We start from the raw sequence: 27,751 nt of genomic DNA, 5'->3' as shown, positions 1-27,751 counted from the left end.
CTCTTAGGTCGTTGACAGTCGCAAGACAGTTGACCTGTTCTGTCGTGGCCTGGTCCCGGTGACGTCGTAAGGAATGTGCCGAGATTGACTATGCGCTCCCTTGCTTGTCATCAACAGATTTCTATATTGAGACAGATTCTTGCTACCGGCTTGACTTAGTCTGCTCGTATACTACGGAATATGCTATAGGTATGGAATAATGAAACCCTTCATCGGATGCGATCTAGAATCCAGAGAGTGCCAGCGCATGCATGATCATATGCAAACTCGGGCTGTGATTGGCTCGCACCGGGCAAAGTTGAAAGTGGGGCTCAAGCCTCAAAACGTTTTAGCCGCCGGCGATAAGGCTTGACGGTAGCCCATCCGGTAGGTTATCAACATTCAACACCCACAATCAGGTCTCTACAACGCCATAACTTCTTGTACAGTACAGACTCAATATTTCAGAAGTACATACGTGTTCGCCTGGTATATAATTGTGGTCTAGTTAAGCATCCCATCTTCGAACTTGCAGCACAATGCTCCGCCGACAAAAATCATATCACTCCCTGCCCCCTGAAGAACCCTCCAACGCGCCCTCCACCTTCAACGACAAGCTCCCTTTACCAAAACTCATCGTCTTCGATCTTGACTACACATTATGGCCATTCTGGGTCGATACGCATGTCAGCGCCCCCGTAAAACCCAAAGACAACAATTCGCGATGTGTCGATAAGTCAGTCTCCTTCTGCCACCCTTGATTCCTCTCATATTTCTGACCGTTTCCGACTGTCGACCAGATGGGGAGAATCATTCGCCTTCTACCCCGCCGTCTCCTCAATCCTTTACAGCGCAAAATCGCACAACATCCCCCTGGGCATCGCTTCCCGAACCCACGCCCCCGATCTCGCGCGCGACATGCTCAAAGCCCTCCACGTAATACCGACCTTCACTGACAACCCCGCCGCCCGGGACACGCGCCGTCGCACCGTTCGCGCTTTGGATTACTTTGATTACATCCAAATCTTCCCCAGCGATAAGACGCAACATTTTACGCGCATACATCAAGCGTGCAATATACCCTATGATCAAATGTTGTTCTTCGATGATGAAGCGAGGAACAGAAATGTGCAGACGGAGTTGGGGGTTACGTTCTGCTTGATCAGAGAAGGCATGACGAAGGAGGAAGTTGACAGAGGGGTGTGGGAATGGAGGAGGAATTTCGGCATTAGGCCGGGGGATCAGCCGGGTGACTTGGAAGAGAGGGAGGTTAGTCGATTTGATGAATAGATGTCGTGAACATGTGCTATGTATAGATTTAGATTATTGGGATGTTATGATACCCGTTTGTATATAGGTATGGCATGATAGACGTATATACGTATGAATATTCAGCCGGTTTGTCGACATTCTCCACCCCATGAGCCCGGTACCAACCTACCTAGGTACGAATGTAGTAAGCGCTGCAATGGAGTCATCGATTTTAGAATTTTGATAGACGTGGTGATTTGCCTTCTCATCGAAGTTGGATTGATGCTATACGGTCAATTGGTCATTGGAGCCTAGAAGAAAGTAACTAAGTATGTGCCTATTGTATATATATATAGATATAGATATATTTCCGTTGTCAGATTGTACCTCTATAAATTCTGGGTTTCAGTTTAATGTCAGCATTGATTCTAGTTAGAATAGACTGAAAGATTCTTCATCCAATATGTCAACACTCTCCACGCCATGAATTCTATAAAAATGCAATATCTTCTTGACATGCAGCTGCAAACATGTCCTCTGTTTCGGTCTCAGCGATGGCTCTGCCTGCAGAATCCATCGTAATTTGGGCAACAATAACATCGCACCGATGGTAGCGATGGCATATTTTTCGTCAACACAGCCTGCTTGCTTCCTTTGAATATCAGGCTCGTCGTCATCATCATCATCATAATTGAGCTTCAATCGGCCGATGTAGTAGATGACCGAAGCACATACTTCATCCACCATCTGCTCACAAATCTGATCCGCCGCTGCCGCCTGCGAATACAAACGCAACACAGCCGCACATCGCGATATGATAATATTAGCCATGATCCTCAGGTATCGGTAATGATTCCAGTCTTGTGCTACAGCTAGTGAAGGGTAGGTATCTTCCCAGTCAGGATAATTCAAGTAGAAATCTAGCGCCTTCTGTTTAGGGTGGCAGCTCGGAGGAACGTAGTCTGGCCATCGCATAAGGTCGCCATCAATTTGCTGGGCTAATTGCATTAGGAGTGTGGTTCGTTGCACGTCGAACCTGGAGCAGAGGTTGATGGTTTCCAGTTGCAAGCGTAGTCGAGCAAGTCGTTCTGCGATTGAAGCAAGGTTGTTGGTGGGTTGCATGTTGCAAGGTAGCGGGATAGATTTCGAGAGATCGAGTAGTTCCTTCATTGTCTCTGTTTCTCCACCGAGGGTTACTGCTGCCTGTCGAGATAATCAGTGATTTATCCACACCAATTGAAAAGAGAGACTTACCAGTCTGAAATAGAATTGATGAAGACAAAATAGAGAAACGCTACTGTCCAATGACTCCGGTCCTCGGTGTTGAAGCAATTGTGCAAGACCGATCCAATGAGTCTTTGCCGGGGATCTGTAATCCTTGACGCTGCAGAAGTTCTATAGACATTTAGTATAACAAACTTCATCTGCTCAAAACCCGGATGGTGGGAACTCGCCTCAAACATAGACAACAACAAAACAGTCAACAGAGTAGCATCAGATTTACTATCCACCGGATCATCCAACGCCGCTCGCGCGAGTGATACAGCAGCTGCAAAACTAGTCTCTGAAGCTGTCTCCATCTCCTTGCTTTTCGACATAAATGAATAGAATCCATTATAGACAGCGGATATGGCCTGTTTGAGACTAGAATCGTCATCTGATTCATTCATGATTGATATGAAACGTTCCAGACAATCATCTTGAGATGGGTTCCAGCTAAAATTCGGGGAATCATAAGATGCCACATGGGCAGTCTTGAATAGCAGAACGGCTACTTCAAGCAAAGAGGCATTTTTCTCCGTTGATGCTTTTTTCGGTGGTACATGTTTCTGTGCCGGCGCCACGACATCCAAAGCCTTTTCTTTGGATCTTCTGATTCGCGTTACCCTCCTATTACCGAGGCCCGTTTCGTATCTGACTCGTGCGTCGAATGTCTCGGTTTCAATATACCCTGTGCATTTTTGCTGTGCACGTTCACAGCGAAGACATTCTGGTCTTGCTTCATCGCACTGGGAATATGTCAGCTTAGGGACTACTGGTAACTGTAGATATTACTACCTTGACTTTGAGACGCTTGCATCTATTGCACCCTTTGCTTGGTCCTCCAATGTTACCCATATCTAGCAAAGCACCCTCTTTGAATGAAGAACGTGTCAATTACGCCTTTGAACGTTTGTCTAGTGCTAGTTGGAAATGTTCACAGTTGAATTGATCCCCTTGACCAAACGGAGTTGGGTCAGCCTTCTCCGCATATAACGACTTCTGATTGGCTATCTGGCGAATCTCCGTGATAAAGCTCTCGATCTATCGTCAACATCCGAACTAAATCTTGAATCTTCCAACATCCATTCAAGTCAGCAAAGTCCTTATCTGAGTACCTGGCTCATTCAACACGTACAAATACCGAACCAACTCTCTAATCGCAGACTACAATGTCATCAACATACCTCAAACCACCACCCTCAGCCTCAACCTCCACCCAACGCCAACGCGTCTCCTCATCCTCCCATCAACAACCAGGCCCAGCTCCTCCCCCTCGAGCCCCTGTATCCGTCCACTCGACAACCACTGTCTCTGAAACAGCAACTTTCCACGGCACATACCCCATAACAATCGGCTCGGGCACCGTAATCCATCCGCGCGCAAGACTGTACTCGTTCGAAGGACCAATACAAATCGGTGATGGGTGTATAATTGGCGAGAAAACTATAATCGGGGATAATGAGCCAAACAGTAGTGCATCAACAGATGGCAGTGGTGGGATACTTACGCGGATATCATCTTCGGTGGTTATAGGGCCTCAGGCCACAATCCGGACGGGGTCATACATCCGTTCTGCGGCTGTGGTCGATTGTCTAGCCATAATAAACCGGAACGTCACCATCGGCTCACATAGCAAGATCTGCTCTTCATGCGAAATCGCCGAGGGCACCACGGTTGAGGACTGGGTGGTTATCTGGGCCGCTGGATCGGGGATTGGGCAACGAAAACGGAGACGGTTCGTCGGTCCGGCTGCTGAAGAGCAGGGCCATTCGCATCGGCCGAATGCGAAGAGGATTGAGGATGCGAGATTGTTGGTTTTGCACAAGGAGCGGGAGGGGTTGGCGAAGATGATCAGTTTGTCTGCTAGTGGGGGGAGTAAGAGGAGGTAGTATATAGCTATCGTTCGGATGATCAGTTTTACGAGTCACGATTTTGTTTTCATATACCCCATAGAATCACAAAATGAACATTTGCATCGGATCAAAATGTTGTACAATTAAGCATTTACGTAAGAATCACTTGCTCAAATCACCGCCAACACAAGGCAACATCATACAATACATTTCCTCTCCCTTCACCTCGACAAATCTTCTCAATTGTAAATACATCTGAAAAATGAAATCCATACCCCCTAACACCACCCACAGTCCTTGTGTGTAGATAATAACAAATTGGTCATGAATACAAAGAGAATCAAATGCAAATATATAATTTTTGTAGACAAAGGAAATTTTGACTTGTCAATATGATCTTTTCTTTTCGTTCTTCACGATCCCCGGTTTTGTCCGCCGCCTCTGATTCTCTTTCCTGCACCGCCGGCATCACCACTGGTTGTCTCGCCACCATCTTCACGCGGGCGTTTGTTGCCCTGAGGAATGAATTGCCGTGCTCCAGCATTTAGTGCGCCTCTGTTGCCACCAGGACTTTCCTGAATCTGACCCGCGTTCTGAGGTCCATTGGACTGAACATGTTGACCACCACGGCCACGTCCTCGTCCTCGTTGGATACCAGTACCACGCTGGCTTGGTTGGCCTTGTTGATGCTGCTGTTCTGTTGTTTGATGAGCCGTGCCACCTCCGCGTCCGCCGCCTCGTCCCCGTGCAATCGGGAGTCCAGACTGTAGAGCCCGTAATGCTGCGGGTCCAGATCCGGGATGGTTACCAACCGCGCCTGCTGGTAGTTTTGGAGGAATAGAAGCTTGTTGATTGGGCTGAGCTGGTTGATTTCGGCCATCCTTGATGACTGCAAAAGGGCTTGAAACATTCTGTGGCTGAGTTTGAGGAGCCTGTTGATTTTTGATTGCTGCGAAGGGATTCTCGGCCTGTTGTTGCTGAGCTGGAGGTTGTGCGGCCGCAGGAGCAGCAGCGGGAGCTGGGACCGGAGCTGGAGTAGCAGCGGCCGCCGGAGCGACGTTATTAGTGACAGCGGCAGGTGTCGAAACAGGTGTCTGGGTTGGCGCCGGAGCAGGCTTTGCTGGAGTTGCCGGGGTAGCAGGTGGCGCTTTTGCGTCTTTGGCAACCTCCCAGACCTCGCGAACTGGCTTTTCTGGAGTTTCCGTAGCTGCCTTCTGCACAACCTGGAGTTTCGCTGTAGCTGTCTTAGCACGCGACTCGAGCATACTGATCTTGACAGCAATTTTCTTGTCGTTCAACTCAATAGCTGATTTGACCTTCTCCTCAATGGCCTCATCGGACGCCTTCTTGAGACGCTCTCGCTCTTCTGCAAGCTTAGTCTCAAGCTCAGCGGCAGCCTCGGGACTAGGACCAGCAACCGCGGCATGGGCCCGAGCTTCTTGTTGCAATTGTACCTTAACTTTGTTAACTTGGTTTTGAATGTTGCGCTTGATGATATCTTTGATTGTTTCATTCTTAGCCACAAGATCCTTGGCTTGGCTGTCTGTAAGTTCAGGCAACTCTCCAGAATCGCCCTTTGCAGGAGTACGAGGCATCGTGAGTTCTGTAGGTTGGCCGGTTTCGGTAGTCGCTTGCTGCTGTGCTTTGACATTCTCCAATTCTTGCTGGTGGTTTTTGCGAAGCTCTGCTACCTTGTTGTTGTATGCTTCCTTCATCTTGTCGGATCGTTCCTTGAGCTTGGCGTCGAACTGGGCTTCCTTTTCGGCCAAAGCAGCCTCCAAACGAGCAACCTTTTCTTCCAGTGCTTTGATCTTCTCCTCGTCGCCTCCTGGAGTAGCAGAAGGCGCAAGCTGGGGCACGGCTGGAGTGACAGTTGCGGCCTCGACTTCCATTGGCGTAGTTTGTTGCTCGACTGGTTTCGATTTGAGCTGGTTGAGTGCTTCCTGAGCTTTGGTGAGTTCCTGCTGAATAACCTCCTTTTCTTGTTGAACCGCATTCAATTCAGATTGCTTGGCATTGATACGCCCGCTGAGTTCCTTTGACCGCTTCACAAACTGTTCAGTTAGTTTGCTACGCAGCTCCGCCTTGCTGTCTTCCGCCGTCTTTGCAAGTTGCTCTGGGAAGCCGTCGACTTGTTGTTGCAATGTATCGCGTGCAGCAATAGCCTCGTCGCGCTCGTTCTCCAAGGTTAAGAGCTTCTCTTTGAGATTCTCCATTTCTGTGGGATCGACACGATCATACTTTTGCAAGATATTTTCTGTGCGTTGTTGCCAGCGATCACGGTCGGCATGAATGAGCTTCATCTCTTCGTCCTTAGTTTCGACAAGGTTCTCTAGTTCTCGGATCTTGTTCTGAAGAGGTTCGATTTGTTGAACAAGCTCATCAACACGGGCCGATTTTTCTGCGAGAGCTGCCTCTGCTTGTCTAGCCTGGTTGCGTAGTGTAACGCTGCTCTCGCGGAACACATTGAGTTCATTCAAGGTCTCAACAAGCTTGTTATGGCTGAGGCTTTGATGATCACTGTCAAGCGTAGCACGACGTTGCTGTTCCAACTTGAGCCGTGTGTCATCCAGTTGAGATTGCGTGTAGTCCAGCTGTTGACGCAGGCGCTTGCTTTCCTGAGTAGACAAGTGATATTGAACATCAACAATCTCCTTTTCTCGTCGCAGATATTTGATAACCTCTTGAAGTGACTCAAGACTAGAACTCGTGCCCTCAGATTCTTCCTCTTCCGCAACAATGTTCGCACGGTCTCTTTGCAGAGCTGTGATCTGTTTTGTGATGTTCTCTAATTGGTTGTGTAGAAGAGTATTCTGATGTAGCACTTCCTCCCGGCGTTTCTGAAGATCCGAAACTTCTCTCTCAAAACGATCCTTCTGTTCACTCCAGCTCTCTTTCTTCTGGGCCAGGTCTTTCTTGGCGTTCTCTGCTTGAGTTTTGACATCGACAATATCCAGGCGTAGTTGGTTCGCTTCGGAGCGGACCGTTTGCAGGAGCTTGGCAGCTTCGGCGTGCTTAACAAGCTCGCTTTCATAGTTCTGCTGAGCTTGCTGAGCAATTTCAGCTTGTGCCTGCACACTCTGCTCATACGTCCTTGCATTCTCAAGCTGTCGTTCAGCTTCATCCCTGAGTCGTGAAATTTCAGCTTCATAGGTTGTCTTTTGGTCCTCAACTCGTCGTGAGACCTCGCTCTGCTCATCGCGCAACTTGGACAGCTCATTGTTGGTTGTCGTAAGCTCGGATGAGATTTCTTCAACGCGCTTCTCAAGTTCTTGAATCATTCTATCCTTCTCCTCCACCAGTTGTTCAGTCTCCTCACGGTATTGCTCTTGTGTGTCAGTCACCGACTGTAGACGCTCCTCCGTGGCCTGACTGATTGCCTTGTAATCCTCCACTTGCTCCCTTGCATGTTCCAAATCCGTTCTAGCTAACTCAAGATCTCGCTTCAGCTCTGACACTTCGATTGCCAACTCTTGTTCCCGTGTGAGACCGCTAGTAGGGGCCTGCTCAGTTTCTGCCGTCGCTGTGGTAGAACCAGGAGCCGCACCGGGCTTGGTTTGCAGTACTTGGAGCTTTTCTTCAGCACTCTTCAGTTCGACACTGAGTTCGTCGACCTTTGTCTGCAAATGGTCGCGCGTCGTCTTGACAGCAATCAATTCCTCGCGAACAGAGCTAAGACTTGTGACCAGATCATCGATGCGCTTTTGGGACTGTTCGTGTTCGTATTCGCGACGCAAAGCTGCGCGCTTGGCGTCCTCAACCTCATCATTCAACTTCCGTTTGGTGGATTGCAACTCTGACTCTAAAGATTCAACGTTGTGCTGGAGACGGCGACGGCTCTCGGCATCGGTGTGTTCGCGTTCGTTGAGTATGTTTTGTAGGTTAGTATTCAGAGAATCTAGCCTGCCGCGTTCATTCCTGAGAGACTCGTTATCGTCGATGAGTCGCTTTTCGATATTTTTCCACAAATCCTTCTCTGCCTTGAGGTTGGCGTTTTCACGTTGTAGACTATCACACATTCCTTTAGCAGCAACCAGATCCTCGGCAGCTTGCTGAGTTTTGATATCTTGACGGTTGACATTTTCGAGCAAGTTCGAATAACGTTTCTGGATTTCCACGTTTTCGTTCTTGAGCAGGTTGAAGTTGTTCTGCAGCAACTCGGCTCGCTGTGCTGCTGCGCCCAATTGACTATTCAATCGGCTAGCCTCGTTCATAAGTTCGCTGTTCTTGCGAGACAGGTCGTTCACTTGCTGTTTGAGTGCAGAATGATCTGTTGCTGTTTCTTGACGGAACGTATCGAAATGAGCTTGGACTTTGCGGAGCAAGTCTGCATAATCAGTACCATCGGCGGTTTGCTGTGGTATCGTGGGGGGTGCGGAACCAAGAGGAACCGACTGTGAGAAGATGGAACTCTCACCGCCACCTTGACCTCTGCGCATGAGCATGCTACGGAACGTATCCCGCTCCTTAACATAGCTCTTAGTTTGCGCAGTAAGATTCATGATCTCGTCTCGGTACGTCTGTACCCGGATGCGCAATTCCTTCAATTCCTCCTGATCTTGTAGGTAAGCTGACTCTCTTTCTCGGGCTTCTTGGCTCTCCATCCGGTCGCCCAGTTCTCGAAGCATGCGGCGCAATGTGACATTCTGCTCTTGTAGCTCACCAAGGTCCTTGAAAGTAGTCAAATTCTGAGTGATAAAGCGACCTGTAGCATTAAGCGAAGCCATAGATTCTTCAATCTCATTACGAGCGAGCTTTTCCAAATCATCTCGATCGTATTCCTGGTCCTCCTTGGCGAGAGCAACTTCGAGTACCAAAACCTTAACCTGAGCGCTGAGATCGCGAAGTTGCTGTCGTAAAATTTCAGTTTCTCTGGCAAGACCCTCAACTTGGCCGCGCCACTTCCTCGCCTCACGTGTCGCTTCATCGCGTTCCTTCCCAGAAGTCTCGAGGACCTCTGACATTTCCACGACTGCATTCTCAAGCCTTGCATGATCTGCACGCAATTCGTCGATTTCGGGCTTGCTAGACTCTAGATCCTGAACCATCTCATCGAGAGTAGCTTTTAGCTCGGCATTGTTGCGTTGCTCAGCTACAAGCTGACTTCGGACTCGATCATATTCGGTGTATAATTGCGTCAAAGTCAAACCGCCGCGACCTCTGGATGTACGCGGAGAGAATGTGCCTATGGGTGTCGATGCGCGGATTGGTGTTGATGGTCCTCCGTTCATTGGACCAGGGCTGAATGGTGCTTGTGTCTCTGCTTGGTTCAACTTGGCTTCTAGCTCGGCAACCTTGCGTTCGGCAGTCTCCTTATCAGAGTGTTCGGTCTCGATTTCAGCGCGGAGCCTCGCAATTTCCTCAGCAGCATCATCACGTGCCTTCTCCAGTGCAATCTGGCACTCTTGTACACGTTGTTTAGCGGTTGCTGCTGCATTACCCTGAAGTTCGGCCAAGCGGTTGGCGCTCTCAAGTTCAATCCGGAGTGCCTCAGAAGTCGAAGTAGCATCCTCCCTGAGCGACTGCATAGCAGCAATTGACTCCTCGTACTTGTGCTCAATATCATCTAACCGGCTCTTCAAGGCATTCTCGCTGCGGCGAAGTTGATCAATCGTTGAGCTAGCTTCCTCCATTTCTCGTTGAAGTTCGGCAACTCTGGCGTTCTTCTCTTTACGGAACTTGAGGTACTCAGCCGATTTAGCCTTGAGCTCGGCCTCGAAATATTCGTTATTCTTCTTGGTCAACTCAAGTTCCTGCTGAAGACTCTGTTCTCGGAAGCGGGAACTCGTGGATGAAGAGTTTGCTGACTGGAGGTTCTGTTCGGCAGTAGAAAGTTGACGTCGGAGTTCAACGGTCTTTTGATGAGTAGTGGTAAGTTCTTCAGACAGTTTATCGTAGGCAGTAGTCTTGGACTCGAGAAGAGCCAAGGTATCACGGTTCGAACTCTCGAGAGATGATATACGCGATTTTAAACCGTTGACTTCGGACTCATTCGAGGTAGTGGACGACTTGAGAGCCGTGATCTCGGATTCGAGGGTCGATCTACCATTTTCTGCGAAAGGAAAAAAAAAAAAAAAAATTAGACGAAGCGCACGTAAAACTGGCACACATTACTGACCAGACTCCTGAAGGCGGGTGCGCAGGGTAGCCGTTTCGTTCAACCCCTTCTCAACAGAGTTCTTCAACACCTTGATCTTTGACTCGCTGGCACGGACTGCATTCTCCAACTCGACTTCGAGGCGGAGCTTATCGGATTTCAGCTCATCGGATTCACGAGCCTTGACCGTGATACTTTCCAACAACTGATTCACAAGAGCAACTGTCGGAGCTTGCGAAATTGTGGTCAATGTGTCTTCGGTGATACCGTAGTGCGAAGCGAGAAAAGGAATCTCGATAGAGGCTGTAGCCATGTTGAGTTTCTGTAGCCTCAACAGGCTTCTAGCAGCTATAAGACGATTGCGATCTCAGTTCAATTGATATTATTAGAAATGAATTTTAGAGGGTTGATCGGGAAGCAAAGTGAGCGGCAATGATAGACTTGGGCGCGTATGTGCAATGTTTGTTGTCCAGCACACAGCGCGCGTCGAGGTAATCAATGCATATCAAGCATTGAATACAAGGTAGATAGTGCAATAAATGTCAATAAGAAAGGAAAACTAAAGAAATGAGAGTCTGTTGTCTGGCCCTCGACAAAGCGATACGCCGTGATTGACTTGGAGAAGGAAGAAGCTGCATTCAGTCGCGGAGAGAGCTTGCTTAGCTCAGGTTGGAATTAGGTCACGTGATCTTGTTGCCATATGATGTAGGCGACTCAAAGATCACCTTCGACTCACCTTCCATCCTCGACATTTACTATTCTTTATTCATATCTCTCGCTGGGCATGACTAAATTTACTTTCAGGGCCCTGCTTGGTGAGATATTTATCTGGAATTCAACACCAGTCAGTCATTCAGATCATTTTAAACTCCTTTCCAGCCCTGGAGAAAACTATCTGTCACTCTTTTAGCCTGTTCGCAAGCCTCCAACCGGTACATCATGTCGTATCTCCAACAACAAATCAACAACTTTAACTCCAGCGTCGTATCATCTGCCGGACGCCTGCCGCAACAGAAACGCATTATCGGCGGCAGCCAGCCTGTTTCTTCCACCTCTTCCCAAGCTCCATCCACCCCGGGCACCCCAGGTCCAGCGCGCCGCCATGATCCGGCAAACATCGTCTACTCGCAACCTGCCGATACCGGTACGGGCAAAGATATCATGACAAATGTTCTTTATGCCATTCAGAAAATGAAAGAGAAGAACGCACCGTTGACTTTCGAGGATATTGTTGGATACTTATCTCTACAAGAGCGACGGCACGACCAAGGTTACGTTCACGCGCTACGAAGTATTCTTCAAGTCCATGACAAAGTGAATTACGATCCATCGGGAGCCGATGGAAAAGGCACCTTCAGTTTCCGACCGCCGCACAATATTCGCTCGGAGGAGCAGTTGCTCCAAAAGCTCCAGTCACAGACGACGATGACGGGTATACTAGTCAAAGACTTGAAAGAAGGCTGGTCCGGCGTCGAGCAGACCATCGATAAACTCGAACAGGAGGGTAAATTGTTGGTGACACGAAACAAGAAAGACAATCACCCAAAGATGGTCTGGGCCAACGATCCGTCGCTGATGCATAAATTTGACGATGAGTTTCGCGTCATCTGGGAAAAAACCAAGGTTCCTGATCAGCAACAGGTTATTGAAGATTTGGAAAAAGCTGGCATGATACCTACGAATAAAAATAAGGTGGTGAAGCCTCGTCCAAAGGTTGAACAAAAGAAGACCAAGAAACCCCGACGAACCGGCAAGACCACAAACACCCACATGATGGGAATCCTCCGTGACTATTCGCATCTAAAACGTTGAGAAATTTTGTTTGTTTCGCTGTACTATTTGGAGTTTCTAAGCATTGCATCGGCGTTGACATTCACTTGATATTTGAAAGACATCTAACTTTCGGGCGGCCTGCGTGTGGGATTTACAAAATTGAATGTACCATTATTTATTTACCAGACCCTTGATGAGGGCTCAAAAAAACAAATCGATACCCTAGAACTGAGAAAATGTATAGAACTTGGCTTTCATGACGCAAATATATTCTTTTTTTTTTTTTTTTTTTTTTTCTACCTCCGATCTAGCCTCTATTCCAAGAGAGAAAGGGGAAACCATAGATACAAGTAGCTATTATACACGATATAGATCATCTACGCTTTTGTGTCCAGACAACAAGAATCTCAAGCCTTCCCATTAACAAAATCAAAAGTTCCCTGCGGGTCCACCTTTTCAAGGTATGCAACCATATCCTCAATCGTCGTAACCTTGATTCCAAACCTCCTACCAAACTTGAGGCAGGAATCCCTCCTCATCATACCATTATTCCCCGTAACCTCGGCCACACCGTCAACCACCTCCCCTTCCTCCACAAGCTCGCCAATAACGCCCGCCAAATTCCGACCCGCCAACCGACACAAATCAATCGCAGCCTCTGTATGACCCCGTCTCTCCCTAACACCACCTTCCCTCGCCCTTAGGGGTAGAATATGACCTGGTCGTCTAAAATTCTCCGCTTTAATGTTGGGGTCTGCCAATTGCCGGCACGTCAATGAGCGGTCATGTGCCGATATACCGGTTGTCACAGACGCATCATTCGAGTCAATAGATATCGTATAGGCAGTAATCAATGGATCAGCATTGTTAATTACCATCTGAGGTAAAAGGAGTTTGTCGGCGTGTGAAGGCAGGATGGGAGCGCAGACGTAGCCGCTAGAGTAGCGCACGAGAAAGGCCATTTGGGCTTCTGTGACGGCGTCGGCGGCGATGATTAGATCGCCTTCATTTTCGCGGTCTTGAGAGTCGAGGACGATTACGAACTGGCCGTTTTCTGCGGAAGTAATTGTTAGATTGATTTGTTCTAGATCTCGTTGCGCAATGAGAAGCAATCGTAGCATGTACTCACTAAAGGCAGCGACCACATCCTCCACGGGATCGAATGTTAGATTATCCTCTGTGAAAGACGGCATGATGGAAATTTTGATGTGTATTATTCCACGAGGATCCGAATTATGTCTTCTTTAATTCACTTGTGAACTCTCGGTGTACTCCGAATCTACTCGGTGAGGTCGGAAGGGAACCGTGATAAATATATTGCCGCGGCTGTTTGCGATAGAACTTCCGGTAACTGCAGGATTCGTTATACCGTGCTTTATCCCTGAGGATGAATTGAATAGCAGGATAGTGTATATTGATGTATTCAGAGAAAAATTGACGTCCGATAGTTGATTTTGACGAGAACAAAGCTCAAAGAATGGAATTTCAATTGAATGCGGGGTTACCGGATGACAAAATACTAGTAAAGCGACGAGTTCGGCAACACAGACTTTTGATTTAATCTGAATAATCAATCTTATGAAAAATTCACCTCGTCATATAAGAAAAAAGAGTATAAAGGATTGCAAAAAAACCACGCGACTCTTCTGTTGGACTGCATATGGTTTGGTTTGTCAGAGAAGGATGAATAATTGATTACCAATTGGAACAGTGGTTGCTGCTAAGACCGTTGACTCGGACATACATTTAGCGGGGCAATATCGTGTACGGAGTAGGCTGGAGGTACTTCGGCCCGTAGTTGTGTCCGTCGGATATATAGATTTGCCTCTACGATGTGCTGAGCCGAGGCTTATTCTACTTTTGTCTATGAACAGAGGTACCTTGGTCGAATGTGTCATTCATTGATAGTCATGTATCATAATCTCGTCAATCTAGATGCTCAATGCACAATGCATTGTGCATCAACTATATACAAATCTCGTCATGACATTCCAAAGCGCCCCATCCACCTCACCTCATCCGCCTGTCTTTCCAGTGCCCTGCGTATACGTTGAGCATATTCCTGCTCGCGACGTTTCTCGAGCACCCGTGACTCTCGACGAGCTTGTCTTTCAGTAAAATCTACTTCCTCGCCATCAAGGGACATCTGATCATTCATCTCGTCGTCTGTATCTTCATCCAAATCAGTCGAGAATCGTAAACGTCCGATGCGATCTCCCGTCCATAGTAGAAGTTCATCCCCATTCAAGTTGGCATCTGTAGGGAGAATTTTCCGAACGACGTCGTTCCTCATACCAGTATCTGAAGTGAAGAATAACCCGCGTACTTGATTCGATTCGTCGACGTCTCCTGGAGAAGCTATTCTGGACTGTCGTCTGCTTGTGTTGATGTTCCAATATCGGACCTGAGTTCGTCCATCACGTTCCACCCATTTGACATTGCCGTTTGAATCTGAGAAGACTATACGGGCGCCGTGCGATGCGACAGATAACAATTTAGAGCTTGCCGCGCTTTGTCGATTTTGATACCGCGCCGATTGCATTTGTGACTCGCTGTCTTCGTGTTGAGGGTCGGATCCGTGAAAGTTCAGATCGTATAGCTCCAATGACCCTCTTCCATTGTACTCGCCACATGCCACAATTGTATGCTTGCCTTGCCAGTTGGAGTCCGAACAAACAGGAAAGCTTGGAGCTGGAATCGATGCTAGTCCATCTAACCGACCTCCGGAGTGAATGGCAGTCTGTAATCTGGGAAATGTACGTCGGTCGTAACATAAAATACTGGGAAACCTTCCTGCCAGAAGGATAGTATTAACATGCGGAGTGGGCGGGTGTAAGATTGACAAGGGTCCAGGCTGGAATAATGGTGCGTAATCCGCGCCTTTCTGATGCGGGCCGGGGCTCCGAATGCGCTGAGGTGGTTGTCCGTTCGGAAGTAACTGCAACACTTGACAATCAAGATGGCTATAAAGATCGGACTTTGGTATATATTGCCCTGGCGTCCTTTCACACCGGAGACTGATCTCTGCTTCTTCTTCCGGCGAAGACAGACGCGCATCATAAATCTGGAGGCTCAAAGTCGTAGCTAATGTAAGCGGAACCGAGTAATCTGTTTCCTGCGACAACGCAAATATCGACCAAGCATATCTTTGTTGATGTACAACGCGTAGAGTTTCCAAGTCCACTTCGTTGAGGATATTCCCAACTGCGATATACGCCCGTCTCCGCATCGAATCTACAGTCACGCACTCGCCCACATTCAGAAACTCCAGTGGAGGACTGCGGGGAGGTGTCTTGTCGCTTCGCTTGGACATATTTGTCACTAGAACACCGGGCTTGCTCATCCCGGTAATTCTGCCTTTTAACGAGTTTGCAGAACTCGAATGAGAGTAGTTCATATCCCATATGCAAACAGTCCCGTCATCCAGAGGAGCGATTACTCGGTCTTCTCGCGCAAAGCTCCAGTCTCTAAGCAGACCCATTCCCATGGCATCTCTCATCGAACGATTAGGGCCACCAGTAATGGGTCGTTGCATCCAACTGAAAGAAACAGGCCCATTTCGAGCTATATATTCCGAATACCAATCCGGGTCTTCCGTCTTGTATGAAGGATCCCATTCGGCAGCGGCTCGGCTTCTCTGTCCAATGGATGGTACAGCAGCATAGTCATTGCTATCATTTAGTTTGGAAACAGACTGAGGATGCGGTTGTATCAATGTGCCAAGCGTATGGGGTCCAAGGGTGCTCAAGGGCGATGTCGACGACAACGGCTGGGTGCTAGAGGAATGGCCTGGCGTGAATCCATTACGGTTCGCTTTGCCCGAGCTCTCATAGCAGTGCAGTCTCCAGAGAAGATTGTCTCGCGATAACTCGAAGAATTTACGTGACACAAGTTGCAGTTTGACCTGGTCTCGAGGGTTGAGATCTAGATCGTAGAACTTTGATCAGCCTGGGAAACACTGTCTGAAAGCTGGAACGAATGGGACGAGGACGTGGGCGAGATTTGGGGTCTCGAGACTCACAGTCGATGATCTTCGTTAGGATCTCTACCGGAAGTTTGTCCATGAGGGATCAAGGAGACAAGCGGCATGAGGGGCTTCTTATATACAGCGACCTCTCTATATGAAGGAAGTTGGTGGTGTTGCTGTAGATAACTAGATAATCCCCATGCTTAGAAATGGAATCCCCGCACGGGCCGTGCTGCCTCAGACACGCCTTAGACCACGAACGGTTGAAGTTTGAAGCAGCCACTGCCGTCAAAATGACGCTAGCCTTATTGTGGAATCGACGCCATATGCCAACGGTAGCCTGATTGGGGAAAGTTCGGCCTATCAGGGTTAGGGCTCACAACATTGACGACGGTGTACTCGAGGCAGGAAGAGCGAATTGATGGATCCTCTTCCGGAAACAAGCTGGTTATTGCAAGGCCTATTGTTTTTTATTAATCTGAAATCTAGTTTAGATCCACCTAGATATGCTATGTATGGAGTATTCGGTACAATGATACGAACCGACCAATCAACGACACCCATTTCGTGCATATCATATCTACATGGTAGCCCTAAATATCGTGATTTTCATGCGCCGGGGTCACGGGGAAGATGTGCCAATAAATAATTGTCTTTCAACTCCATATAGGATACAGATTGGTTGTCGTGCCATTTTTGAATGAGGCAAGATCATTTCACCCACAGCACACTCTCCTACGGGCTTGATGGTGAACCTCCCTCAGCCCGAACATCTCTCTCAATCTGTCTACGAAGGCTCTCCTCAATCTAATCATGTAATTGGTGATCCAGCTGGTTGCACTAGCACCGAAATACTATCCCATAGGTACAAAGTCGTCGGACTTAGGGTTTCGTGAACAAAGCCCTAGTCAGGGCCACCGGCAAGCCGCTGACGGAACTGCCATAAATGGAACAATATACTAGAAAAGACGGGGGCAAAATATCAAAGTGTCGCTAGTCGTGATTCGAGTAATAGAAGAATTGGAAAGTAGATAAGATTGGGTATTAGACACCGGCAAAGAATAGCCCTGACTCCTGCAAAATGCGAATGTTCAATGCAGGGCTGCAAACAGTCTGATTAAATATTCCCGCAAAGTTGAAAGTTGTATCACTCCTACAATGCCTTTGTAATGCAATAGCCCAATGAAGCTTGCCGAGAAATACAGAGGAGTGATATATATAAATTACTGGCCAGACAATCATGTTGTATATATGGATACCGACAGTCTATCACCTTCAGATAACGAGGCGATTCCTCCCAGCATCGCTAAGCACTTGGACAGACGACTATTATTGAATATCTGTTCTACATATGTAAAAATGCCGTATCTTGATCCATGGTTAACACAATTCGACTGGAGACCAATTTCTCGAATCAGAGTGGCCCTCCATACGTTGGGTGCTTTAGGGCCTACGACAAATGACTTCTACTGGTCTCTCTACTTGATATTCCCTAACAATACCGGCTCCTTTCGCGTAAGCATGAGATCGGAATTTGGAAATCCAACCGGAACTTTTGTATGGTCATCTCGAAATGGCACAGTCGCCAGGTTCGCTCTCAGACATTGGGATTTCCGAGCCGCCCCTGGACTCCGGGTGCATCACATTGCACGACTTATCTATGGCCGTGACCGGCGCCTATCTGAAATGACCGGTGGAGCTTCTGGCCGTCAGTTTTGGATGTGGGTGCCAATTTCTTCCCTTGGCCAGTGTTGCTGGTTAATATCCAATGTAGACATGTGGTTCTGCACGACATGGGCCAACGATAGTACATATCGAGTCGGGCCTGTCGGTGGATACGGTCTTATTAACAGTATCGGTTTTACACATCCTGCAGACTCAGGCCTTTGAACTAGGTCCAAGGTGAATTTATCATTAGAAAATGCACTATCCATACCCACATATGTGCAAAAAATCATCTAATTGAACCTTAATACATTTTAATGTCATCGCTATCTTGGATAACCGAATGTCGCAAATAAATACTTCTCATAAATATATATAAAACATGCCATCCCGCTTCATTGATCGGGTCTATATATTGCATCCTTACACAAAACAGCCACCTTCTTAAAGAACCTCCTCCATTCCAATGGATCCCCTTTCACTTTTGTGAACTCAACCTCAAAAAGTCCCTCCGAGACAGATTCAACAATTATGTTTCCTTGCAATAAACAAAGTCGTTGATCCTTGGTAGCGACGCGAATGACAACTGGACCTCCCGTTTCCATACCGGCGATTTGGTTGGGGACGGGTACACCGAGTCTATGCAGGGCTTCACTTAGAACGGGGACGAGTAATTTCAAGCCCCAGGTAGAGTAAAATCGGTTCAGGGTTCGTGAGGGGATGATGTCGTGGAAGCTCTGTGCGTTTTGGGTTCGACTCAGTGGGACAGACGGGTTTTGGCTGAATTGGGACATGGCGGGTTCATCCTCGAGGCGGTCGGCGAGTTGATAGTCTTGCGTTGTGGACATGATGTGGTCTGTTGGTTGAGTGGAGGAGAACGCGTTGACGAGGGGTGTGTCCCAGTCTACCGTAACATTGTCCATTGGCATTTCTGGTTGTGTGGATGATAATCGTGATTGTAGATCATCGCCACTTTCTGGTACATCAATATCCATAGCTGAGGACGAGGGACCACTCTGTCGACTTCGCTGGGACTGTGACGGCGGTAGCGCAAGCGGATCTTGCGAAAAATCAATATGTAGCGACTCAAACATGCTGGTTGCGAGGTTGAGTTGATCTCGTAGTTTGCCGTCTGACGAGATATACTTGTTTGTTCGGGTAAACCAGGGATGACGCCTGACATCCTCCATTGTGAATCGACTTGCGACATCGACTTTCATCATGCCTCGAAGAAGCGACAAAACAGAGGGGGGTAGTCGCTGCCAGAGCTCATCGGTTGTGCGGGCGTTTTTCTCGAGGTATTCGCTAAACTCGAAACTTTCTTCAGTCGGACTGTCCCAGGGCGTGTTTCCGGCCAGGAGCACGAAAAGAACGACGCCGCAGGACCAAATATCTGCAAAGTCGGCTCGATATCCGCTTCCTTTATTCTGACCTCGTGTACTGCATGATATTACTTCTGGTGCGATGTATGGCGGACTTCCGCATAGTGTGGTACACGCTTTCATTTTGCCGTTGTATTCAAAGACCGTCGCAAGACCAAAATCCGCAATTTTCAAGTCTCCATTCGCAGACAACAACACATTCTCAGGCTTAATATCGCGATGTCCAACTCCCTTTGAGTGCATGTAGCTTACTGCGCTAATAAGCTGCGTGAAGTAAAAATGGGCAATATCCTCGCCAACACCTGCATCAGCCTCAATCTTGTCGAATAAATCGCCTCCTTCAGCAAGCTCCATTGCGATCCATCTCCATATTGCGTCTTCGCCGGTATGAAAGTAGGATATGATATTTCTATGGTCGCCAATGTGTTTGTGAACTGTCGCTTCCATCTGTAGCTGTCGCGCGGTAATTTTGCCATGACGAGAGGCGTATTCTTTGTGGATGAACTTGACGGCGAAGATGGGGTTATTCTCTGTGAGGGGGCATGCTTTTTTGATGCTGGTTACACAATTTGGTTAAAATTAGTTACGGTATCGTGATATTGAAGGTGAAACGAGGGGTAGATACCAGGCATAGGCGCCTTGGCCGATTGTTTTTGATACGATTCGAAAGGGCAGCTCTGTTGGCAGCGGGGCCAATTGAGAGTGCTGCATCACGCGATGATCACGGCGATTGGTGTGTGTTGATTGATTTAAAGAAAGACTCAGGTGAGTGATGTGCTGGGAGTCGTCGAATGTCGCGTCAACATATGGCGGATTATTGCCGAGTCAACAAGGAGTGGGTCGCGTCGTGTCCCGCTTTCAATTTATCCTCATTGGGAATACTTACTCGTTCTCCAATACCATGCTCTTCTCAAGCTCCTCAGATTGCTGGTGGAATGGCCTTCAATCTTCTGGCTATTCGGGGCCGAGATCACACATTTGGTAACCTCTGGCAGTAATCATGTCATCTTCTTGGTAGATGTCGCTAGGTCGCATGAGCTGGATGAAGGGACGAGGACAAGTCAGTCATGTTGCCCGCACTGGAGCGAGACAAGAACATCGCGTAAAGGATCTGTTCTCTCTCCATTACTCGCGTTAGTTTGCTAGCATCCTTTCTGCAAGCTAGAGTAGAACAGCTCATCTCCTAAGGTAAGAGAAAAGACGAGCGAATAGTTTTGCCAAGACAAGAGCTCTGGAAACAGTGCTAATCCCTAAACGGACTAGCTGTTGCCGTGGGGAGCCCCGACTGTAAACAATCGCTTCTTTTCTCATTGCTTCTCTTCTCTACTTATGCTCGTTCTCCTCTCTGTCTCTGTCATTGACTGGCTCTCTTAGATAAGATCAACATCGCCTTAGATTCTCTGCACATTCTGCCATATACTCGCACTACAGTACCAAGGTTCCGTCTGCCTCTTCATCAGCAACTGGTTCGGCTGTGGGTCAATACCGCATCCGTCACTTGCACTCCATTACATTCGCTACATTCCAGTCCAGACGCATTCTCAAGAGACAAAATACTTTAAATCGAGATCTATCCGTCAATCTCTTCTCGACACCATGGACTACGCAATGGAGGATACTCAGAACGCTGCGCATCAAGCTCACGAGGCATCCAAGCTGGGTGCTTCTGCTCCTCGAGGCGACACTCAGAGCGTTACTAAACGGTACGTTGGATCTGCCCATACTCACTGTCACGAATTATTCATTAATTTTGATTGATCGTAGGCTGCAATCAGAATTGATGCAACTCATGCTCTCGCCCTCACCCGGTATCTCCGCCTTCCCCAACGCTGACGGCAACCTTCTTTCATGGACAGCCACGATCGACGGACCAGCAGACACCCCATATGAGAATCTGGTCTTTAAACTTTCGTTCGCTTTCCCCAATAATTATCCTTATGCCCCACCAACGGTGCTTTTCAAAACTCCCATCTACCACCCCAATGTCGACTTTTCGGGCCGGATCTGCTTGGATATCTTGAAGGATCAGTGGAGTGCGGTGTATAACGTGCAGAATGTTCTACTTAGTCTGCAGAGCTTACTTGGCGAGCCTAATAAGTATGCATCACTATTTCTTGGGTATTTCTACTTCAATACTAACTGAGAAACAGCTCCAGTCCATTGAACGGCCAGGCCGCGGAGCTATGGGACAGCAATCCAGAAGAGTTCAAGCGCCATGTCCTCGCTAGACATCGTGACATTGAAGACGACGAATAAGAGAACCGATATCATAACTAAGCCTTGATCTGTCTCCAACGTCATTCTATCCCATGATGAGACGGTAGGCATTCAAGGTTGATTGCATTTTCACATGGCGTTTCATTTACTTTGGTTTCTATTATTTTTATGATTTTACATCCATACATACACTTCGGAGTGATGCATCGTGGCAAAGGCAAATACCATAGCGTTGCGTTGCGTTTGGTTCGGAGTTGTACACCCCATTTGTGCACAATCGTTGGTTTTGGAATATTTGCGATATTCTTTGCAGTTTATTATTATGCTTGGTTATGTGATACCTCAATCAAGGCGATTTTTGCCCTTCAGACGAACCCTAGTCCTTCCTCTTAGGCTGACCATCTCATCAGCGAAAATTAAGCCTTAATCAAAAGGACCAGTATTGAAGGGATCATGTGATGAACCCAAACCCTACAACCGAAACGAGCAATTCTTAATATTCATCAGTCCTAGTCTACCAACCGCCTAAAATAAGATAAGAGACAGCATGTCATGTTCTAGAACTGAGATAGATTAAATTGGAGGAAACCGGGGATCGTCTAAACTCACAGATGCAACGCCGCTTCATTCGATGATCCAGATGAGTCAGTCATAGCTGCTCGATGAGATGATGAATCAACCGAACGAGCTGAGAACAGGTTCTAAAGAAAAGCATCCACTCACTGCCTTCATCTAAATTTCCTCTAAATAATTGATTACACTCCAAAGAAGAGAGGAATTTCCCCGAAACTGTCACCAAAGAGACATCTGAACATGCCTTTAGATCCAACATTCACAGCCTACACCCCCACCCAAGCCCAGACCTATGCCCAGCACCGCCTCTCCTACCCATTCAAACTCTACGACATAATCTTGAAACATCACACAAATACAGGCGGCAAACTCAATGTGCTTGCAGATGTAGGATGTGGCCCTGGCCGCGCAACAAGGGATTTAGCTACTTTTTTTGAGGTGGGGGTTGGATTGGATCCAGGGGAGGAGAATGATCAAGACGGCTAGATCGCTGTTTGACGAGGAGGTTAGTGTAGAAGGTGGTATATTGGGGAAGCTGCGGTTTGCGGTTTGTGAAGCGGATGAGTGTGCGAGGGGGTTAGGTGCGTTGTCTATATCCGGGAAAGTGGCTGGAAGGGAAGAATAGGATAGGAGGGTGGATTTATTAACAGCTGCTATGGTGGTAAAAAAACCCTCTTAACATTGCAAGGCCAAGCTCTGGATATGCTCAAATTGTACTAAAGACTATACAGGCACATTGGTTCTCCATGCCATCCTTCTGGGTCCAAGCCGCTCAAGTCGTAAAGCCCAACGTCACCGTGGCCCTCTGGACATGCTCTTCACTCTACTGCCGTATGTACAGCTCAAGACAAACAAACACTGGAGAAATGAGTACCTTTTAACGGGTCAATAGATCCATCAACATCCAACGCAGCAGCCGTAAAAAAAGCCTTCTTCCATCTCGAACGTGACATTCTGGCGCCGTACGAATTACCGCCAAACCAGATCTCGCGCAATAGGTACGATAATCTTATTTTACCCTGGCAAGTCAACGACCTAATAGCCAGATATATTCTGGCGGAATCTTTCCCCGAAAAAGATTTCGTCCGTCTCGAATGGGATAGAGATGGCATCCTCACCAACGGGGAGGACTTCTTCCTAGCTAGTAAAGACGAAAACAATGGGGAGACACATTAAACGATCTTGAAGCCAGCCTTGGGACGGCGAGTATGGTGACAAGGTGGCAAGAGGCAAATCCCGATCTTGTCAGTACGGAGAGGGATTGTGTTAGGGAGATGTGCACTGAAATTAGGAGGGTGATGGGAGTGGGTGCTGATGAGAATCCGAGGCTGAAGGTTGGGAACTCACTTGTCTTGATAATTTTTAAGAGAAAATGATCACCATTGCCAGACTCAGTATGATAATTGACGATTTGGGTGAATGCTAAGCACGAGAAACCTCGACAGTGTTGACGGTGCCCTTATCAGCGAAAGGCAGACGGAAAACTCCATCGCCATCTTTGGCGAATAATCTATCCACGTCCTCGAGTTGAAGGCCTAGCATCTGATCAATAATGATGTATCTCTTATAAGCGTTTGGTATATACCCACCCCTGGTCTCTGGAAAGAAGAAATAAATAATCGGAAGCCAGAGCGTATTCAGCACAGCAAAAATAATATAAAACCTCCAGCCAATATTGGCAATCGCATGCGGCGTAATCTTCACAATCATAAAGTTGCATATCCAGTTCGCAGCTGTACTGATCGACGATCCTCGTTGACGGAGTCGTAGTGGTAGTATTTCGGATGGGTAGACCTTCCACATCATCAGCAATCAGAGACAAGAACCTGAGGGGATAGAAATACCCAAACAGTAGCCTGAAACCCAATCGTAAATGCTCCCTGGAAAACAAACAATATCGCCGCCGCCGCAATACCGGACTTATACGCAATCACCGTATTGTGTTGAATCTGATAGGTCAACGCAGCTTGGATAGCCATCACAGCCGCCATGATGGCAATCATTGACAACAACAAGGGACGTCGACCTATTCTATCAATCAGAAACCAGGGTATGAACGACGCCACAAAGAACCACGTCTGCAGAAACCCCGACATCAGGCTTGATATATGGGCTGAAAGACCGATAGATTGCTCGAATATCGTGCCTGAGTAGTAGACTATAGCGTTGATACCACCAAACTGCTGAAATATCTGAATCCCGCACGCAATTAGGAAGCGACGCTGGCTTTGAATTCGATCGTTCTTGAGTAAGTCTCTCCACGAGCCTGCCCCAAGATTCTCTTCAACAAGTATAGTGCTCAGAATATCTTCGTGCAGGGCTAGGATCTCGGCTTCGGTCATTTTGTTCTTATTGACGCGCTGCAACACATCAAGCGCTTCTTCTTGGCGGTGATGTGCTGCAAGCCAGCGGGGGCTTTCGTCGACGATGGCTAGGAGACCCAGCATGATGAAGAGGAATAAACATTGCAGAATTACGGGGATGCGCCACGTATAGCTGCCGGTATACAGGGAGAAGCCGTAGTCGATCCAGGAGACAAGACAAACACCGAAATTCAGTGTGGTTAGCTGCATGCATACATCTTAACAACCCCGCATGTAAGTACTTTTATTTGCCATCTATCTGCATGGATTGACTTACAAAGCCCCCTCGTAGCCCTCGGTGCATACTCAGCCAGCATAACCGGCCCCGTCGAGTTAACCATCCCCAGCCCTATCCCCGCCACAACCCTTGCAACAATCAAATGCACCCTCGTATACGCAGTAGCCTGCAACAAACTGCCCAAAAACATAACAACGACGCCCACAGCAATACTATTCTTTCGTCCCAGAGACTCGCCGAATATGGCTGCTGTCACACTGCCGAGAAACGCGCCAATACCGATTATAGAAACGATCAGGCCCAGCATGATGGGGCCAGGATAGTTGAAGGATTCTTTGAAGGGGGTGCCGTTGACAAGACCGCCCATTAGGCCATTGTCGTATCTGTCTCGTATACATTGTTGGTTATTTGCCTTTGGGGTATATTGTATATTTGGAGGCTGAGGGACTGACCCTATTTGCATGAAGCCAAGGGCTGTTAACGAGGTGACTGCCCCGAAAAGGGCGTTTCCTTTCAACTTCGCCATTCTAGCAGATTATACCAATTATATTGGATAAGTTAATCAAGGAGAGAACATATATCGGACAACATTGCATTGTATCTATTGAGCAGTCAAACCATCGAATGTATTATACATTCCATACCGGTCCGGCAATTGAAGAAACATGAATGAATGTAATGTTGCACGAACCCCGCTCTGAGTACTCTAGAGTACTCATTAAGGAATTGCCGAGAATCGCTCTTACTACATTAGTTAGTGCATACAGTCTTGCACTATATTATATAACAGCTTATGCCAGGGATTTCATTCTTAGATACTGATAGACAGACAGAATATATTACTAGATGTGTTTCACCCGGATTCTCAACTCCGCGCCTTAACGCCGTGTTCTCCACAGTTTACGGTAGTTACCGGTAACCTACATAGTATGTGAGGAGCCGAAGCTGGTACCATAGTCTGCTGACCCATTTCATTTGCCGACGTGCCGACCATACCATAGGTCTGTATTTTTACATTTTGTTGTTGCTTCGAAGGCAGTTCCCCCTCCCCCGCCTTTTTTTTTTTTTTTTTGATATTGATACCTCAAGCAGTCAAAGATGTAGCATATTTTGATTCATCAACAATAACCATTCCCGCAATGTTGGCACTCGTCAAAGTGCTGAATGCACCCGTTATCAGAGCAGAAACCGCCACACGCGAAACATCACTAGTACGACCAGGTGCAAGCTGCGCTAGAACACCGATCTGATTACCCAATGAACCGATGTTGGCAAAGCCGCATAGCGCGTAGGTGACGATGATTCGAGAGCGAGGGGATAGGTTGGCGTAGATTGGGTTTGTTTGGAGGGCGTTGTATGCGACGAATTCATTCTGCGGTGGTGTCAGTCCATCACAAAGTGTATGTCGGGGAACAAGGTTTAGAATAAGACTTACGGTAATCAACTTCAACCCGATGAGTTGAGCCACCAGGAAAATATCATTATTGTCTCGAGAGACACCTAGGAAAAAAGCAATTGGATAGCAGAGGTATCCGAGAATCAACTCCAAAGTTAAATCCGGTCCGTCGATGTTGATATAACGACCCCACCACGTAAGAAGACCGTTGATGAGTCCGATCAACGAAATGATGCAAAGTAGCGTTGCACTAATCATGCTTGCAATCTTTAGACCTAGCCATGCTCCATTTGTAAACGCTTCCAGTGCGTTCGCGGGTCGATGCTCGTCGTCTTCTGGAATAACCACCCGACCAGACGTCAAGTTCTCTTCTTGCTCTGGCCAACGCAGCTTGGATACGGCAAGAGATGCCGGAATACTCATCACGCAAGCAGACACAAGAGCCTGCGGGTCCACGCCCATGGCAACATATGCAATAAGGACACTGCCCGAGATTGTTGCAAATCCAGAACACATGACTTGATGGATCTCCGCCATGGTCAAATACTCGACAAAAGGGCGAATTAACATGACGGATTCACCCTGGCCGATAAATGGAGAGGCGGCTGCCACAACCGCTTCCGCACCGGAGACTCGCATGCTCCAAAAGAAGAATACTGCAAACTTTGCCAAGAACCATTGAAGTACTCCCATGTAGTATAACAGTTGAACGAAAGACACGAAGAAGATGATGGCCGGGATAGTGGTAACCAAGAACCAGGAACTAATGCTCGATGGAAGGGGAGTAGTGGTCAAGAATTCAACTCCGTCCTTCGCGAAGCCAAGTAAATCCGTGGCTAGAATTGAAATAAAATGGAATATGTCGTAGCCAGCCTTGGTGCGAAGAACAAAAAGTGCGATGATGAATTGCACCAGCATTCCAACAATGACCGGGTGCCAATCGACTCGCTTGCGATCTCTTGATGTGAAGTATAAAAAAGAAATCAGTAGCACCAGTCCCATAAGGCTGATGGCACGATTTGATCGAGTGTTATCAGCGGATTCTGGAGAGGCGAATGCGCCGACCAAAACCACTCCTATCACCAAGACTGCACTGGCAAGGGTCCTCCATCTTTGGGGGATCACGCCCACAATTGGTGTGGCAGTTTTATCCCAAACCCAGCGCATTGGAACGGTAACGACGGTGATTGGCACGTATAAGAATAGAATTCGAAGTGTGATAGCGAGGTATAGAAGGAAAGGGACCAACCATCCGAGATCATGGCGATGTAGAATGAGACCGGCTATCCACCACCTGTATACAGATGTGTGAGTATGCATAAGAAAGTATACCCGCATGACAATGACCAGTCAAGCTAAGAAGAAAGCTGGAAACCCAAATCCAAAAATCGCAACAACCCGCGCTTGTAATACTTACCCAGTAAACAGAAGCCAGATAGCAGCATATAAAGGATGTCGCCAATGTTTGAGGATGCGACGGAGCCAGGGCCGTGAAGGATGTTGCTCGTTTGCATCACTGGTACCGTCGCCTTCGCTTTTTCCCAAGGTAAGTGACTTCGAGAGAGTGACGTCTTCTAGACCGATCTTCTCGTCCTTCATGTTGCTATGGCTTGTCACCTTCGAACCATGAGCCGTATCAGACTCATATTGAGTTGAAGTAGGCGTGACTGCTCTCCCATCCGTGTCGGCCATGGTGAAGCAGCTGTGTCTATTACCCTTCTTGATGACCCCAAC

The 27,751-nt window shown here is 47.7% G+C and overlaps 12 protein-coding genes across 12 annotated transcripts; 5 read left to right on the top strand and 7 right to left on the bottom strand.

Moving 5' to 3' along the window:
- Positions 1-518: 518 nt before the first annotated feature.
- On the top strand, positions 519-1,269 carry EYB26_003866 (uncharacterized protein; the record flags this gene model as incomplete). The annotated part of the gene is made up of 2 exons (XM_054263160.1): positions 519-715; positions 780-1,269. 2 exons carry the CDS (start codon positions 519-521, stop codon positions 1,267-1,269), a joined length of 687 nt encoding a protein of 228 aa, XP_054119135.1.
- A 393-nt stretch (positions 1,270-1,662) lies between these two features.
- EYB26_003865 (uncharacterized protein) lies at positions 1,663-3,348 on the bottom strand (the record flags this gene model as incomplete). The annotated part of the gene is made up of 4 exons (XM_054263159.1): positions 1,663-2,433; positions 2,485-2,625; positions 2,685-3,239; positions 3,289-3,348. The coding sequence occupies 4 exons, from the start codon at positions 3,346-3,348 to the stop codon at positions 1,663-1,665; spliced, it is 1,527 nt and encodes a 508-aa protein (XP_054119134.1).
- Positions 3,349-3,662: 314 nt separating this feature from the next.
- Positions 3,663-4,382, top strand: EYB26_003864 (uncharacterized protein; the record flags this gene model as incomplete). Its single annotated transcript, XM_054263158.1, has 1 exon — positions 3,663-4,382. One exon carries the CDS (start codon positions 3,663-3,665, stop codon positions 4,380-4,382), a length of 720 nt encoding a protein of 239 aa, XP_054119133.1.
- Positions 4,383-4,759: 377 nt separating this feature from the next.
- EYB26_003863 (uncharacterized protein) lies at positions 4,760-10,756 on the bottom strand (the record flags this gene model as incomplete). Its single annotated transcript, XM_054263157.1, has 2 exons — positions 4,760-10,398; positions 10,465-10,756. 2 exons carry the CDS (start codon positions 10,754-10,756, stop codon positions 4,760-4,762), a joined length of 5,931 nt encoding a protein of 1,976 aa, XP_054119132.1.
- Positions 10,757-11,382: 626 nt separating this feature from the next.
- On the top strand, positions 11,383-12,255 carry EYB26_003862 (uncharacterized protein; the record flags this gene model as incomplete). Its single annotated transcript, XM_054263156.1, has 1 exon — positions 11,383-12,255. The coding sequence occupies one exon, from the start codon at positions 11,383-11,385 to the stop codon at positions 12,253-12,255; it is 873 nt and encodes a 290-aa protein (XP_054119131.1).
- A 368-nt stretch (positions 12,256-12,623) lies between these two features.
- Positions 12,624-13,409, bottom strand: EYB26_003861 (uncharacterized protein; the record flags this gene model as incomplete). The annotated part of the gene is made up of 2 exons (XM_054263155.1): positions 12,624-13,270; positions 13,346-13,409. The coding sequence occupies 2 exons, from the start codon at positions 13,407-13,409 to the stop codon at positions 12,624-12,626; spliced, it is 711 nt and encodes a 236-aa protein (XP_054119130.1).
- Positions 13,410-14,197: 788 nt separating this feature from the next.
- Positions 14,198-16,280, bottom strand: EYB26_003860 (uncharacterized protein; the record flags this gene model as incomplete). Its single annotated transcript, XM_054263154.1, has 2 exons — positions 14,198-16,140; positions 16,238-16,280. 2 exons carry the CDS (start codon positions 16,278-16,280, stop codon positions 14,198-14,200), a joined length of 1,986 nt encoding a protein of 661 aa, XP_054119129.1.
- Positions 16,281-18,243: 1,963 nt separating this feature from the next.
- Positions 18,244-19,941, bottom strand: EYB26_003859 (uncharacterized protein; the record flags this gene model as incomplete). The annotated part of the gene is made up of 2 exons (XM_054263153.1): positions 18,244-19,786; positions 19,856-19,941. The coding sequence occupies 2 exons, from the start codon at positions 19,939-19,941 to the stop codon at positions 18,244-18,246; spliced, it is 1,629 nt and encodes a 542-aa protein (XP_054119128.1).
- An 885-nt stretch (positions 19,942-20,826) lies between these two features.
- On the top strand, positions 20,827-21,486 carry EYB26_003858 (uncharacterized protein; the record flags this gene model as incomplete). The annotated part of the gene is made up of 3 exons (XM_054263152.1): positions 20,827-20,933; positions 20,995-21,327; positions 21,381-21,486. The coding sequence occupies 3 exons, from the start codon at positions 20,827-20,829 to the stop codon at positions 21,484-21,486; spliced, it is 546 nt and encodes a 181-aa protein (XP_054119127.1).
- A 774-nt stretch (positions 21,487-22,260) lies between these two features.
- EYB26_003857 (uncharacterized protein) lies at positions 22,261-23,196 on the top strand (the record flags this gene model as incomplete). The annotated part of the gene is made up of 5 exons (XM_054263151.1): positions 22,261-22,407; positions 22,481-22,601; positions 22,671-22,681; positions 22,752-22,851; positions 22,913-23,196. 5 exons carry the CDS (start codon positions 22,261-22,263, stop codon positions 23,194-23,196), a joined length of 663 nt encoding a protein of 220 aa, XP_054119126.1.
- Positions 23,197-23,442: 246 nt separating this feature from the next.
- Positions 23,443-25,147, bottom strand: EYB26_003856 (uncharacterized protein; the record flags this gene model as incomplete). Its single annotated transcript, XM_054263150.1, has 5 exons — positions 23,443-23,555; positions 23,610-23,814; positions 23,865-24,601; positions 24,661-25,004; positions 25,074-25,147. 5 exons carry the CDS (start codon positions 25,145-25,147, stop codon positions 23,443-23,445), a joined length of 1,473 nt encoding a protein of 490 aa, XP_054119125.1.
- A 558-nt stretch (positions 25,148-25,705) lies between these two features.
- On the bottom strand, positions 25,706-27,709 carry EYB26_003855 (uncharacterized protein; the record flags this gene model as incomplete). The annotated part of the gene is made up of 3 exons (XM_054263149.1): positions 25,706-25,993; positions 26,057-27,311; positions 27,435-27,709. The coding sequence occupies 3 exons, from the start codon at positions 27,707-27,709 to the stop codon at positions 25,706-25,708; spliced, it is 1,818 nt and encodes a 605-aa protein (XP_054119124.1).
- Between the last annotated feature and the right edge of the window lie 42 nt (positions 27,710-27,751).

This window comes from Talaromyces marneffei, chromosome 3 (assembly GCF_009556855.1).
Source record: "Talaromyces marneffei chromosome 3, complete sequence".
NCBI lineage: Eukaryota > Fungi > Ascomycota > Eurotiomycetes > Eurotiales > Trichocomaceae > Talaromyces > Talaromyces marneffei.
Note: the sequence above shows the minus strand (reverse complement) of the source record. Positions and strands in the feature narration are given on the sequence as shown.